Source organism: Gallus gallus, chromosome 4, assembly GCF_016699485.2.
Source record: "Gallus gallus isolate bGalGal1 chromosome 4, bGalGal1.mat.broiler.GRCg7b, whole genome shotgun sequence".
In the NCBI taxonomy this organism is placed as follows: domain Eukaryota; kingdom Metazoa; phylum Chordata; class Aves; order Galliformes; family Phasianidae; genus Gallus; species Gallus gallus.
Window position 1 is genome coordinate 84,203,222 of NC_052535.1, and position 15,827 is coordinate 84,219,048.

At 47.2% G+C, this 15,827-nt stretch overlaps 1 protein-coding gene across 37 annotated transcripts in view; it reads left to right on the forward strand.

The window, feature by feature from the left end:
• Positions 1 to 15,827, forward strand: part of CTBP1 (C-terminal binding protein 1) — a 221,785-nt gene that overhangs the window by 152,309 nt on the left and 53,649 nt on the right. For 6 of the 37 annotated variants that reach the window (NM_001397026.1, NM_001397027.1, NM_001397030.1 and 3 more), the window contains exon 1: positions 7,966 to 8,136. The exons of 23 other annotated variants lie outside the window; for them this stretch is intronic. In NM_001397026.1, coding sequence (NP_001383955.1) covers positions 8,097 to 8,136 — 40 coding nt within the window. In that variant the 5' untranslated portion in view covers positions 7,966 to 8,096. Of the gene's footprint in view, positions 1 to 7,828; positions 7,889 to 7,965; positions 11,868 to 15,827 lie in introns of those variants that run through there. 8 more of the 37 variants (XM_046940250.1, XM_046940256.1, XM_046940258.1 and 5 more) reach the window with 4 other exon arrangements.

A 15,827-nucleotide genomic window follows, 5' to 3' on the forward strand; every position in this document is an offset into this window, starting at 1 on the left:
GCTGACTTTTTTATTTGTTTAATGTGTTTCCTGTGACCTCGTGGTTCACAAGGCACATCCATGTAGTGAGAAATAGTAGTTCATTGCAGAAGAGGCATATTAGTGCCCTGTTTCATAAGAAGGAGGGCATACATTAAGGGACTGAACAATTGTTTTGACAATAGAGATTAAAAAACCCTGAAAAGAGTAAGATAAGCAAGGTGGTGTGCTAGCTGAAGCTGACATTGCCAGCTCTGTTGTGTGTAGTCCTCTGCTGTAGGAAATTTACCTTTTAAAGCTATCACTGAAAGCTCTTTTCTTTAGTGTAGTCTCTTTTGTTTGTAGATGGTGATGAACTCTGTGGGCATTTCACAATGTCCTCATGAGTCACGAGTGCTGCCAGCACTGCAGCCCCACCGAACCTGCCTGGCCCAGCAGAAACCACGAGCAGTGGTCACTGGGACACAGTGTGACTCCCAAAGACGTGTAAGACCGCAGCTGCAACGTGCTGTGATACAAACTCAGCACACAGCTGTTGCGTGCTGCGTTACTGTGTGTAAGAGTTCAGCCGTTACATGGACTAGGGTTTGGCAAATGCTTCCTTGAGATGCATCTCTCTGCAGTGTTTTCTTCTTGTAACAGGGTAACTTTGGGAAACTCATCCAGTGATCGACACATAATACCATCATGTGCAGTGCTGAAGTGCTGCTTCACTGCAAGCCAGGGCACTGGGCAGGAAGTACGAACTGAAGTAGCACCACATTTGTTGATAGGGATGGTCACCTATCTGAATCAGCTCTTATGATGAAGTTGTGTATTACAATAGTAGCAGTGTGATCAAGTCACAGTTTAGTTAGAATAATGGTCTTTCTCTTTTTGCATTATTCAGCAATACAAAGGGAGCTTTTTCAAAATAAAGTTACCCATCACTGTGTAAATCACCATGTAAACTGATGTCTTTTAGGCCTGGAGTTGTATCTTGTATACTGGTAAGGATTCTTGCAACTCACTTCTTAGCTGTTGAGAGTTAAACATTGAGGATGGGTAAGTGCAAAAAATGGCACAAGAACCTTTATTTTGGGTTAGTGAAAGAAAAAAGGGTGTACTTCCAAGTAACTGCCTATAAAACCTCTGTTAGATAACTATACCCATGTTAGGAGAGGCATAAAGGTCTTAGTTTGTTGCTAGATTTATGGAGGCACACACATACAAAATGTGTTTCTGTGGCCAATGGGCTGTGTGTTTTACTCATGAAACCTTGCTAGTTTCTTTTTACTGTTCCAAAATCATCGACCATTCCCTGTTATGGATTGCCTTGGCTGCGTGTTCTTCCATATGTTGTAACTATGGAATTGATTTTCTCTGACTGTCTCTTACTGTTCTCTCCATTCTAATTTTCCTGGTTTCTTAGAGTACAAGGGGCCATTTGTGGAGGTTGTTACTGGTTTTTCTTTTTACATATTTAATAGAATGGGTTTTCCAGTATTATTATAAAATTTTGGATATACTGATTTTAAACTGAAACAAGTTAAAATCAATGCTGCTGGAGCTTACAGTTTTTATTATAGCCCATTAAATTGTCTAATAGTTATCTGTGGGCAGATCTTGCTACGTTCCTATAAATGTATCTGATTTTTTTTGGTGTTCCAGGCGTTCTCTGCCACTTGTTACAGCTGCTGTGCAGTCTGAGAGCTGCTGAAGGTGTCTGTGCAAATACTGATGACTGTTATGCTGTGGTGTTATCAGATTTTGATTGTGTATGGAGGTGGAAGCAAAGGCGCTGCGGGGAGATGTGTGTTTGAGGTGCGGGTGTGATGACTCAGTCGAGGTCACTTTTCTCACTAATGAGCCATTCTCTTATCTTACTGTTGGGTGATAGTGGAGTGCTGGTAATGCAGTGTTTCACTGGGTACAAAGCTGAGAGTCTCAGTCTGGAAGAGGAAGAAATTTAAGACTAATAACTTGTAATCATCCCAAGTGAATTTGACAAAGCAGGAGAGTTCACTTCAGTGTCAGAAATGTCTGTAATTCTCCTGCATGGTCACATTCAAGGTCCGTGACTGCAAAGTGACATTTGCACTTATCGCTGCTTTGGTTTTTGCATCCTTTAGGATCTTTCCAGGCTTTTCAGCTGCATTGCCCTCTCAGTTAGTTTGAGAGAAAGGTCTCCAGATAAATACTTGGTGAGATGTTGTTTTTATTTCATACTTTTTTTTTTAATTATTTTTGTTGGGGTCTTCAGTTTCGCAGTCTGTTTCAAACACGACAGTATATTTTCTACACCACTTAATGATTGAATAATGTTTGTAAGTGTAAATATAATTTCCTGACGATTTTGAAATCATCTCTGATCCAACTATGGCTTTTTTTTTCTGGCTACTTGTTGTGTAGCTCTGACAAAAGCAAGATCTAAAGTGTGGTATAAGGGAACCAAAGAAAAGGTAGAGCGTAGCACAGTGCAAATTAGATTACAGCACAGACCGCTAGCTTACTGCCAGTCCAAATTGGTCTGTATGTACAGCGTTTTTAAAGGTGCCACCTACGGCTGCTTTTAGCCTTGTGCCAGGCTCAAAATAGTAAATCCCACTTCTGAGCAGAAAATTGCCTCAGGTTTGAAGTAATGCTGGCAAATCTTAGCTGCTCATGGTTTCAGAGCCTGAGCAGCATAGAGATAGAGCCTCCAGCCTGAGCATCTCTCTGCTTTCTTCTGGAAATGGCGTCACTGTGCCCTTCAGTCAGTGTGGGTGAATGTACCCCTTGTACATTGCTGAAGATGTATCACAATGGGAAGTTCACTCGGGACATCTGCTGGCTGTGCTTAGGCTACTGGACAGCTAATTATTCTTCGTATTACCTGCAAAATTAGTCCCATCAAACAGGTTATCAAATGTATTACAGACTTCCAGTTTTTTGATCCGTCCAGTTGGCTTGGATACGTCTGTCACTTGACTTGCTGTGTCTTTGTGTGCAGAATCTAGCACCACTGAAGGTGGTATAGTGCAGTTTTAAAGAGGATAGCACAATTTAATAGTGCAATTTTAAAGAGAAACTTGGATGTCATAGCTACTCTGAATGGGCCTGAACCTGCTGCCCTTCGTCACACAGAAAATATTACCTTGCTTCCTGATTTAAGACTTGAGAAGCAAATCACCACTCAGCTGTAGCTTGCCACAATCCAGTTATGCAGAAGTAAGTGCAGAATGTTGGTACTCTAGTTCATTATGATGGAAGTGTATTGTGCTGGAATTATAATAGAACATTCAGTGTAATGTGTTCTGTCCAAGTGCTGTTTTGAACACCTTCAGAGGCAGCTGCATTGGTGGTTGGGGGGCTCCCCACTGCCTGCAGAATTTTGTTGGTAACTAATTTTTAAGGATTTCACTGAAATAAGGAGACTGCGACATAGGATCTCTGCAACAGTTTGAACGAGCTCCAACATTTCAGGCAGGTGAGAAGGAGAAAACCTCCCCGTGGGTTACAAGCGCTGTTTGTTCTGTCATGTTAATTGGCTGTTCGTTCCTGGGAGCACAGATTGTGCTGCTTCTCCTTTACCTCGAACAATGTCAAATCCCCAAAGCAGCCCTGCCAGCACAGAAGGGAGCGAGCCATATGGGGCAGGTTGCAGTTGTTCCTTCAGGTCTGGACAGATTCCACTGTGAACAGATGGACAATGGCTGACATCCACTAATGGTTCTCGATAGGTTTCTTCTGCTGTTCATCTCGATCTTCTTTTTCTCTTCAGCCAGAACGCAGACCTTCCTGGAAATGGTCTGTTAACTCCTCTTGACTAGGTGGAAAATGATAGCTCTCATTTCATGATAACCAGAAAATGCAGAGGATTTAATTCCACCCCTGTTCTTGTGTTTTTAGCACTTATATGAAGAGGGTGAGATCAGGAAGAAAATCCCTTAGTCACTTGATACAGATAACATCAGAGGAGAGAGGTTTTTTGTGTTCGCTGGTTTGAAGGGAATTTATTCTTCCTTTCGTTCAGCACACTGCAAGGTTTTTCACTTTTGTATGGCTGTTATTTGCGGGATTGAGCTAGTACAGCCATTCCATTTGGAGAAGGGAGCAGTGCTCGTTCGGCATTTCAGAACTGACTTTGAATGTTTGACACAGCTGAACTTCTTGTTCATTAAGTGGAACTTTAATCTGCTACTTTGATCCTTTGGTAAACCTTCTTTTCCACAGCAGATGAAGGTCCTCTATTTTATTTCATGCTTGTGATGAGCACCATTTCATAAAGATTAAATGTCTCCCTTTTGTCAATTATTCTTTTTTTTTTCCATTTTCCCCTCAGAACCTGCTGAAAATTTTCCTCCAGAATGGCCTTTCTCTTTCACATCAACCAGAAAGTATTAACTTCTTACAGAGGGGAGTTTCACACAGAGGAAGTACATTATAAAAAAGAAAGGAAAAAAAGGCAGCTCTAATTATAATACGCAATTGCTGTGCAGTTGCAGAATGAAAGTAGACTGATCTGTACACGTGTGATTTGTTAGCAAATGCTTTTCAGGTTCTCAGTGAGAGAATTAAGGAAACGTTTATATCCAAACAAAGTCTTCTTTCCAGATTTTAAATAAATTGCATTGACTTATTTTGAGTACACATTTTAAAGATGTACTTTTAGGATAAGGTTGAAATGTTGAGGCTGCTTTATTCAACCATTCTTTTCTTCTGACATAAATCCCTTTCAGGGTCTCCTAATATCATCTGCAAGATTTACTACTGACAAAAGCTAAGAGATCTTCCTTTGAAACGTAATCTCACATTTTGATTAAAAGTACACAAAGGTTTTTAAACGATGGCTTTAAGAACTGTTACAATGAGCATTCACATGAATGATGCATGGTCGATAATGAAGTGAAAGCACACATACCTATGGCAAACTAAGGAACATCTGTAAGTACACAGTCTCAGTATCTGGATGTAAGAACACTGTCAAATCTCATTATTCACTTTAGAAAGCACGTGGCAATGTCTTGGCTCATGGTTAGATAGTCCAACAGTAAAACTTCCTCTTTCACTATCTTCGAAGTCACATCTGCTAAAGATACCATACCCTAATGTATCTAATTTGTGAAAGCCCAAGGTCACACCCTTATGGTTGGAGATTCTGAGGGGAATAAAACTTGCACTTAAATTTTACATGTGGCCGTTAACAGATACACTTAAAACAATGTATTTATTCTTTAGCACATGCGTTCCTCCAGCTGACTCTTAAGAAACCAAGAAACAGTTCGGGGGCTTTGAAAAACGCCATAATTCTTACTGCAAAGCACAGAGGCCTCTCAGCTGTGTAACACTGCTGTTAAAAGCCACAGCAACAGCCCGCATGTGATAAGAGGATGGGAATTTTGTTATGTTCTGCAGAAGATTTACTTACATTGTAGCTGTGCAAATCATAGTCTGAAGGATGCGAAGACAACTCACTGTTTTATGACCCAGAGCGAGCCTGAAAACACAGGAAACAAAATGGGTGGGGATAGCTGAAGGCAGCACTGGAATCAGCTGCGCTGCCCTGTATTTTCTCAGACCCAGTCTGCAGCTGGGAGCCATGGAAGGGAGAAGGGTGAAAGCAAGCTTCGTTTTCTCAGTCAGAGACAGTACTGCATGGTGTTCTTAAGGACAGCTTCAGCCGCTCCTCAGTTACTTTGTTTTCCACCCTGAGCCTCCATAGTGTATCCTTGGGAGCAGGTGCCCTCAGCAGCTGTCTGTGAGCAGGAGAGACCTCGGGGCTCGGAGCCGGGGTCAGATAACCCTCTGCTCCAGCAGGTGCAGATCAGCATACTGCTGTTGAAAGGAACACACTTGGCCACTAACTGAGGATCCAGCTCAGTGTTTTCCCAGGAAACACGGATTTGTGACGCGTGCATAGGGAGGGAAATAAGCACGGCATTACCTACACAGTGTGTGTTTAGGTCTGCGTGCAGTCAGGAAAGAAAAAGAGCAAGCATATGAGTCCCTTCACGAAGCAGCATAGAGAATCCCAAGCTGCAGTATTAATAACCTCCTGTTACTGAATACTCCATCTGTTCCCCATGCCAACGTGTCCTCACTCGGAGCACTCCCCCTGTCACAATATTTGGTGCCACACTCCTCCCTCCGCCTTCAGCGCTCAGCACGTGCCCCCCCCCGGGCCCCTCTGAGGGGTCCTCAGCCTGCGCTGCTCTGATTCCGAGTCTTCGTTTGTGCTGTTTGCTGTTCATAGAGGTACTTTTCCCCGAGGTTCTTCCACATCCATGTTTTCTGAGGGCTCCATAGGTGCCATTATTTATTTATTTATTTATTTATTTTTCTATTTGCTAACATCTAAGACGTCAATAAAGCGGTTCACCACTTCAAAGCGACTGAAAGCCAAACGTGTTTATTTACACACGAGGTGCTTGGCTGGGCGCTGCCTCAGAGCGAGGAGCAGAGGCACCGCGCTCCGTGAGGGCCTCGGGAGATGTTTCCTGTGGAGAAAGTCAGTCAGAAGCTGAGGGGCGCACCGAGCCGCGCTGGGGGCCGGGCTGCTCCGCGCCGCTACCACAGCCCTCACGCCCAGAGCGCGTCCCGAAACCCCGCACAGGCTGAGCCCGCCCTTTACTCGGCCGCAGCGCTTCCCCCTCTCACAGACGGCTGCGGCACCACAGCAGAAGTGCCGTTCCGCCGTCAGCGAGCAAACTGGGGAAGTCGAGCCCGGCGCCGAGGAGAGGAGCGCCCCGCGCTGCCGCCATGACCCAGCGCCGGGCGGGGCGGGGCGGGGCCGCCGTCAGCTGAACCACCCGCGGGGCGCCGCCGAGACTTTGTTTCGCGTCCGCCGCCGCCGCCGTTTTAGGCGGCTCTTGGGGGAGCCCCGTGCGGTGGCTGCTGTCTGTGACGGGAGAAGGGGAAATAACACCGCCGCCACTAATAATAACAATAAGTAATGGCCTCTTAAAACGAATAGAACAATTTACGAGCTTATATTCTGCGAGAACCTCATTTTTGGTGAGGGGTCTTGGAGTGAGGCGATTGTATGTGAGCGTGCCCTTGAAATAAACGGAAATAACCCTTTAGTTGAAGTTCTCTCGGAGCTCAGAGGCTCCCGGACCGCGGTCTATGGATGGCATCTATGCGTGTATGTCCGTAGGGCGTTACGCTGTGGTGTAGTGAGGTGTTGGATCCCGTCTCCTCGCGCTCCCTCCTGCCGTGATCCACACCTCAGTTTGGCTTTGGAAAACGCCACAGCGCGATGCTGCGTTCCCGAACGTCTTCTTGGTGGTGGTAAAGGCGCGTTGTTCCCTCAGGGACAGGAGGGCAGCGTGACCCCTGGGACAGACAGCACCGCTGGGTGTCCCTGCTCAAAGGCTTTCTTCCACCAGTACCCAGCAGGGCTCTGTGGGCAGTTATAGCCGCCTGCCACACCGTATTTCTCACAGTTTACCGTTTTTGCAGAGTCTTATGTGGAAAAAGCACGATGGTGGGGCGGCCCTTCAGGCCCGGGCTGGGGGAGCACAGGGAGTGGGGCTGCAGGCTGGGCAGCACCTGGGGGCTTTAAGTATTTACGGAGGGGAAAAAGCGCACGAAACAAGAAAACGTGATGCTTTGGGGTCACAGCGTTAATACTGAACACGGCGAGCGCCAGCACGGAGCACAGTGAGCGTCAACGCTGAAGCAGGGAGTCTTAAAGTTGAACGCAGTCCGATCGCGTACAGCCTGAACTTTGTGAAAGTTTAAAGGCAGCCGCGATTTTAAGAGAGGTCCCCAGGCCTGGCCGCGCCGCGCCGCTCCACTCCAACGAAGGCAGCCCGCAGCTCCCGCCCCGCTCTCTTCCATCCCCTCCTCCCCTCCTGGCACCACGAGATCAAGGCGCGGAAGCCCCGCCCGCGGCGGCGGCGGCTGTGTCAGCGGCGAGCGGCGGCCGCTCCCCGAAGCCGGGAGGGTGGGAGTGCGCGTGCGCGCGGCGGCGGTCGGCGGGGGGACGCGCGCGGGGAGGGCATGCGCGCGGGCGCGCGTCGAGGCGCCTCAGTTCAGGGGCGCCCACGGAGCGGCCGCCATATGCCGCGGCGGCGCCCGCTTCCCCCGGCAGCGCGGCCGTTGCGGAGCGGCCGAGCCCAGCCCGGCGCCCTCCCCGCGGCCCCGACGCTTCAATGGGAAGCTCGCACTTGCTGAACAAGGGCTTGCCGCTAGGTAACGAGCTCGCGTCGCGCCGCGCCGCCCGGCCTGCTGCCGGCGGGGGCGGCGGGGCCGGGGGGTGTGAGGAGCCCGCGGGCTTTGTGCGTGAGGGGAGCGGGGGGCGGTGCGATGTGCCAATATACGGCGAGCGGGGCTTACGTCTCTTATAATTACCGTTGCGGTTGGAGGCGCGGAGGTGAGCGGCTCGTAACTTGCACCAAAATCAAAATGAATGCGTGGGGCGGGGGTGGGGGGCCGGAGCAGGAAGTTGGGAAGCGGACGAAAGTGCGCGGTGCGGGGCACGGCCCTCCGCCCGCCGTCCTTCCCTCCCCCCCCCCCCGCCCCATCGGCCCGCGCTGCTCGCGGCGCTCCGGGCGGTGCGCGGCCGCGGGGTGACGCGGCGCTGCGGGTCCGCCCTGGGCTTCGCTTCTCGGGGGGAATTCGCCGCGCTGCCGCGTGTGTGCGCGGCGCACACAACGTCGGGGCTGTTTATAAACACCGCCGCTTTGATGGCGAGGGCAGGCTGCGGCGCTTGTTTACCGCCCGCTCCGCTGCGCTGCTTTGTTTCCCTCTTAAAACGCCGAACTCGGAAGCCAGGCGTCGACTCGCAGCAGCCCGCGCCGCTCGGCGCTTCACCTGTTGTGGCTGCAGTGAAACAATCGAACGTTTTCATAACCGCTGTCCTTATCGGGAGCGGTGTTTGCTTTGGGGCTGCGGTGGAGCAGCCCGAGATAATCACCCCCCGGCCTCGCTGGAAATAATGAGGCCTAATAAACTGCGCCCAGTGTGTACTTCTTGCCCACGGAATTAAAACGAGCTCTGATATTTGTAGTGTGCGCGCGCGTTTTGAACGCGTCCGTTCCATCTCCAGGGCCTTACGGGGTGGGAATGGTCTCATTTCGCATTCCGGCCCCATGGCAAAGAGCCCGGTGCCCTATTAAAATACCTTAAATCTCCCCATTGTGTCCCTGCGGGGAGGGAACGGGAAAGCACAAAGAAAAATAAAATTTGTGTTGAAATAATTTCTGTTCTAAGTCAAAAGACTATTCGTCATCGCTTTAAGATCTGTGTTCTTTGTAAATAAAAAGGGTTAAGAAGCTCGTTATGGAGTAGACGGTGCTGGCAGGAAGATAATTGTCCAGTGCATCTCTTTGTTCTGTGTTCTTATCTGTTTTATCTATTTTTAGCTGTGTGTTGTTGAAGCAAGCATGTGAAATAGCAACCCAAACTGCTAACTTCAGTGTGTTTCCTAATGCTGCTCTTTATTGACACCCCCCACCCCTAAAGACAGCTGGGTTTCGGTATTTGAGTTCTGTAACATTTGGTGGATAATAACCAATTTGGTATGTTAGCACGTCGGCCGCTGGGAGAGAGGTCTGCAGACAGAGTACTTGGTCCAGCTGCAGTTCACTGCTGTATTTCAGAACCAAATGAAACGGGCAGCCCTTGGCCTGCACCGCCCCCCGGCTCTCTGGGCTGAGAATTTGGGATTTGTGATGTGAGGCATAAGCAGATAGAAGGGGTAAACTGGGGAGCTGAGCTGTTGCCTTGTTTGGGTCATTGTTGATGCAGAACAATCCTGGAGAGGTGGACAGAGTTTGTGTTTCGTTTGGTGGCATCGAAGGCATCAGTTGGTGCAGTGCGAGCGGTGAGGTTTCTGTCCTAATGTAAACAGCAGCCCCTCCTCTCCCAAAATCCTGTAGGTTCGATATTTCTCCATCAAGCGGTGCGTTATCTAATGACTGAATTGGCAAATAGAGTAACAGCCCCAAGAATTGCTTTAGTCACGCTCAGCAGAGGAGTTCAGTCAATGGAAGCACTGTTTGGAAATGAAACCACTACAATCAGCTTTGTGAATGTTTCAGCTCAGCGTTGTCAGACGCAGTCACGGAGGAGCTGGAGCATGCAGCCATGGAGCACACAATGCACTGCTTGTACGGAGCTCGTCATCGTAAATATTGCGGCCGTGTGATGCTTTATCATCGTGCGGAGCTCCTGATAGCGTGACAAAACAAATTACATGTGTCCTTACGTTTGTCAGCCTGGTTAGCTCTTGACTCGTCCTTCTGTATCATAGAGATAAATGGCATCTGCTCTTTGTTAAAAATGCGCGATGCTTCAATTTACTAATCTCCCTGTTCTAAGAGTTGGAGTTTTATTGCAGTGTGGTCACAGTGCTCAGCCAGAAGTGTGATCCCGTTGATGAGGGCTGGGCTGGATGCTGTGAAGCGTCATCACACAGATACAGTGGGATGCTTGCCAGTGTTCTGAGGCATAAAGTCTGTCCCTCCTTAGCAATTAGAGGACCTCTACCACAGTGAGGTGTCTGCACAGGGGAGTTCTTCTTGGGGACAAAACTGACATTTACCTCAATGGACTAAGAATGAAAGAATTGCCTTCTTAGCAAGTAAATGGTTTGGGCAGCGATAAGTGTGTGGAAAGACACGGATTTAAATGTCTTGAGTAAAAACTCCTGAGAAGCAATGCGATCTTTAATTTGCTTATGTGAAATCCAGCTCTTACTCAAAGTCATGCAAATACTTTAGACTACAATTGCTTATGGCCACGTTGTCTCTCAGTACCCACGATGAATTTGTAATAGCCGTTCCTTGAAATGTACCCAAGCAGGGCAGCTGCGTGTGTGGTAGAACTGCCTTTAAGAGTCATATTTAGGTTTTTGCCTCCCAGGCCAGCTGGGAGCATTGATGAGGTGATACTGTGCAGCATGTGTCAAGCTCTCAAATCGCAGCATAGCAGCCTCAGCTGAGGCTCCCTAACCTTCTGGCCCCATAATTATTTATTTAGTGAGGGAGGAGAGGTGGAGTTGCACATTTAGTACATGTCCTAAAATTTAAGGTGAGGATAAAAGTTGTACTACATGGCCCTTCAACCTCAGTCCCTCTGCCACACACACTTCTTCACACCCAGGCAGCGCAGAAAGGAATTTACAGTTTTGGAAGGCAGGAGTTCCCAGCTGTGCTTTTACGTCTTTCTTCCCAGCTGCCGTAGCAGCGAAGGTGATGATTCATTTGAACTTTTGTGCAATCAAGAGAAGACAGCAAACGTTCAATACAGCCAGATCTAAAATGAACGTTTCCAGTTGCCCAGCATCTCTGCGGGAGCATCCAGTCCTGGGAGGTGCTGGGATCCCCGAGCTGTGCTTGGGAGCAGATCTCTCCCAGCATGCAGTGCTCCTCAGCCCGTCTTCCCCAGGGATCAGCCCGACCAGAGACTGTATCTGATTCCTCCAGGAGTCTGAAGCAGTCCCAGGGCCTGTCTAATTTGTGCCACTTGTAGCTGCTGCCTGCAGAAAAACCTCACGTTAAAATGGAATTCCCTGTAGAGAGAAATCACGTTGGTGTATGTTTTGGATGATCACTGCACATCTCTGTATTTTTATCTTCTGTTCTTCTTCCTTTTCTCAGGGGGCTTTGGAGGGACTTCCTTGCAGTGCACCTGCCAGTCTAGTCAGCCAGGGGGGATTTGCTGAAGAAAGCACAAAAAGCAAGCATGGGGCTGCAGGCAGTACTTATAAACTTGAGGGTTTTTTTAATAACAGAAAGCTTTTATTTCTGTCACATGTGAAAGCATTCAGTGTTAAAACACGAGGTAATGTGATTATGTAATTCTGCTTTACATTAGGTACTTTAAGGCATATCTTCGTAGTTCTATTTACAGGTCAGTGGATGTCCCTTATCTGTGCCCAAATCACTTTCAGCGAGTTGTGTCACTACCAACTGAGTTATGTAAGTCTGGAATGGAAGCTGTTCGTGCTATCTGACTCTGTCTGTGTGTGCCCAAATTCAGAGCTGCCCTCCTGTCCTTTCAGTCTCTTCAGGGGAGCTCTGATCCCACCCTGTGGCAAGGAAGGAAGCAGGGAAACATCTCTTGCTTGTAACCTGAGCCACAATTCCAGATCCCTGTGTACAGTCTGTGTTTTCTTACTGCTGGATGTGCGCTGTGCTGCCTTTCTGAGCAGTCTCAATATTTGTTCATAGGTTGCATTTTGCACTGTTGTACACAGCGTAGCACACAGTATGGACTGTGGGGGAACCTGGTGGGAGCTCAGCCATTCATCCTCACACTGCCCTGTGGAACATGGGAGGAGCAGAATTGTTCTGCTGTCCCTCAAGCGCAGTTTTTGCCAGCTTCCACGTTCGATTGGCACGTGACCTTCTAAAGCAAGAAATGTCAGTGGCTGGGAAACCACAGCCCAGTGCTCTGCATGTCTGATCTTGTGCAAGAAGGATGCAGGGCCCCATCTCATCAACTTTGGGCGGTCAGAACCAACTCACTGTAGGTGAAGGAGGCAGTGTCTTAGGACAGATGAGTTCTGGGGGCAGCAAAAGAGCAGTTCTGCTTTCTATTCTGCTCATGGTGGAGCCTTAGGAAGCTGGGCTGACTGTTCCTGCTGCTGCACAAGGGGTTGTCCCTCTCCCCCTGTCCTCCAAAATGTCATCAGTAGCAATTAGCCTGTGACTGCTGTTTGATGGCAGCAACAGATCTCACTCTCCAAGGCTCTCCCTGCTGCATTCCCATTGACCTGTATTCCTTCCTTATGCAGGAGAGCCTGTATGTGGCCAAGCAGAGGAATAATGTTATCCTGCATCACACCCAGCCACTGTATGAGAGAGTCAGAAGAAAGCCAGGCGAGAAGCAGCGCTGCAGGGTATTTCTGCCTTTTCTCCCTCTGCAGGCTGTCCCTACAGCTCCCGGCTTAGTCAGAAGCAGGCAGAAGGGAGCTGTATAGAGGTGCCTCCTCCCAGTCCTGCTGGGCTGACCGCAGGAGGCTGCGGGAAGGGCTCGCTGTCCCATCAGCTGTTAGTCATCTGCACAGTCAGGCAGTGCCGCAGGGCTGACAGCTGGCTGGGGCTTCACTGTTCTGCAGATCCCGCTACCTTTAGTCTACAACCACAGAGTTCCTATTGGCTTCTGTGGGAATTTTACCCTAACGTGAATTTTTAGACTCAGCGCCTTACTTAAAGTCAAACTGTCCAAAATTACTGCCTCTTCTGTATTTGCAGCTGAGCATCCTCAGCCCTGTAAAGAAAATGCCTGGCTTAGTAGATACTGGTGTGGAGCTCTTTGTCAGAACTCCTGAATGTGTCAGATTTCATCAGATGGCTGCAGCTAGTTTGTCTCTTGCTGTGTACATAGTTCAGTCTTTGCAGAGTCATGCAGGACCGAAGTGTTTAGCAGAGATAACCACAAGCCAGTCTCCAGACTCTTAAACTGGTATTTAAATATTTTCTTCTCTTTAATGTGTTGTAGTAGATATGTTAAGCTGTTTATTTTCGACCAGATAATGAGCGTTTTCACATTTGTGGTCTACCAACCATCTTAATGTGTGTCTGCTGCTCCACTGAGTAGTATTAATGTGTATCAAGGCCTTGCTCATGTAGTTGATTTTCTCGTTTATGTAATCAGCATTGCTGAGAGAAGCGATCCTCAGTAGTTGTGCTGTGTGTGTGAGTTCCCATGCTGGCTGCAGCTGGCAAGCATCTTTCTCATAATGTGCTGTTTTGGGGTGAGGAAGGTCCTGAGAGCTGCTGGCCAAACCCACTGCAACACTTCATGTTTGATTTTTACATCCTCGCTGTATTCTCCTCTGCTAGTAGAGATCCTTTTTAAAGTACCTTATACCAACATTTCATCCATTCATTTCTGCTACAGGATTTTGGTGCGGAAAGTATTTTTAGCTTGTTTGCATTAGATTTCAGGATGCTTTAAGATGAAAAAATGCAGTACCCATTTCCAGTACCTCAATATACTTGGTTGTTTGCACCTACAGGACTTGCTGCCTTCACCCTCATTCAACATTTATAGCTAGTACTGTGGGCACTTCATTCATTGGGTCTGCCAAACTTTTGTGGGTTTTTGTTTTTCAGCTCCGATGAGATTGCTGACACCTGTTAGAATTGTGTTGCATTTGCAGCTAGTTCTCTGAGGAACCTTTTCTCCTTACTCTACAACTAAAGCAGCTTCCTGCATCTGCCCTGTGTGAGGCTGCTGGTCAGCAGTGCAGCTGTCAAACTCCACTCCTCTGATCTCTGCAGTCCGCACAAATAGACATCAGATTGGTTTATATATATATATATATATATATATATATATATATATATATATATGTATATGTGTATGTCTAAGAGAAAAAGCAACATCTAAAAAAATAACCTCTTATCTGCAGGGAGCTGGATGTATTTAGCCATGCCGGTCTAGATAAAGAGAATGTCTTGCATTTTTTTGAAGGCTTGTGGGAGGAGGCTCACAATAGAGGCTCCATTGTGCTGTTAGTACTGAGAGTACAGGAAATCACAAATTAGCTATGACGAGGGTATTGCAGGGGAGTTTGAAGTTTACTTAATTCCCATAGTATTGTATAGTTTTGAAAGGGTTTCACAATGCGTTGCCTTTCAGGTACAGCTGTGTATGTTGTTTGTATTTGGCAGCCCTCTGTTTAGGGCTTTCTCTTACCACGTTCAAAATGTTTCATGTTTTGAGTCCTTGAATCCAGCTGACTTTCCTTCTTACTGTAAATACAGAGACAGACGAATGTGCGTGGTTTTTATCTCATGACCACCCTGCAGCCATCTAAAATTCAAATCTGGCATTATGCATTCAGCAGTGAGAGCAAGCAATAAAAAGGGATTTTAAGTAGGAATTTGGAGAACATTATGCTGCAGGCACAACTTCTCTTTTCCTCACAGACTTGGATTTCTGATTCTGCAGGATCTTGAGTCATTCCCCTTCCAATTGATATCGAAGGGAACTGGAGTGAGTTTACAAATCCAAAGGCTCCTAGCTGTAACCTGTGTGCTAAGCCGGTGTTACTGTAGCATAACCCTGGTGTTGGAATTCTGTCCAGGGATTGCTTTGGCTCAGTACCTGCAATTGAGGAACAAGTTCTGTCTGTTAGATGGGAGAATTAAGATTATGAGAACTCTGCGAAGTCACAAATCTCACTTTCCTGGAGCTGTGACTGAAGCATATTACATTGAGGTGGTGTTTTAAACCTAAAGTATGGGAGTTCTGCTATTCTGTTTTGCCTTTCTTTTTATAATTTTGCTCCTGTCTTCACTGAGGACTTGTTCTTAAGCTTGTTGGTGTTTTATTTATTTTTTCCTGAGCTTTGCAGCTTCGTCAAAAAATACACTGACAACATCAATGCTTACATTCTAAAAGGCAAATATTTTCTTATACCTAGAAAAGTCAGAGAAAAAATCGAGAAATAGAAAATGAAGTTCACTTCTGGCTCTCTGAAGGAGGCACTACTGTGTAGAAATGATGTGGTTCTCAAACTGTGGCTTGTGCAGTTCTAGCAGCTATTGCAATGAGGGTGGGTTGTTTGTGCAGGTTAAAAGAAGAGAAGGACCTCGAGAATCATGTAGCTCACAGACTATCAAAGAGAATTAGTGAAGATTAGTTTTCATTTTAGAAGACTAATTCAAAATGAGCATTAAATGGATTATTTTTATAAATAGTAAATAGGCTCCTCTGTCATACCTTAGATTTCTTTGATCGCAGAAATGCGTAGTGAAAGCAGCAGTCTGTGAACGCGCTTTGTGATACCTGGGAAACTGCTCCCATTTAATGAAGTACAGTTTTCAGTCAGGTTCGTTAAGCTGGCACTGCTGTTTGAACTCTTGTTTAGGTATAAACTGCTTATTTGGTATTTGCATTAAGGGATTTAGGAACTGGAGAAACTG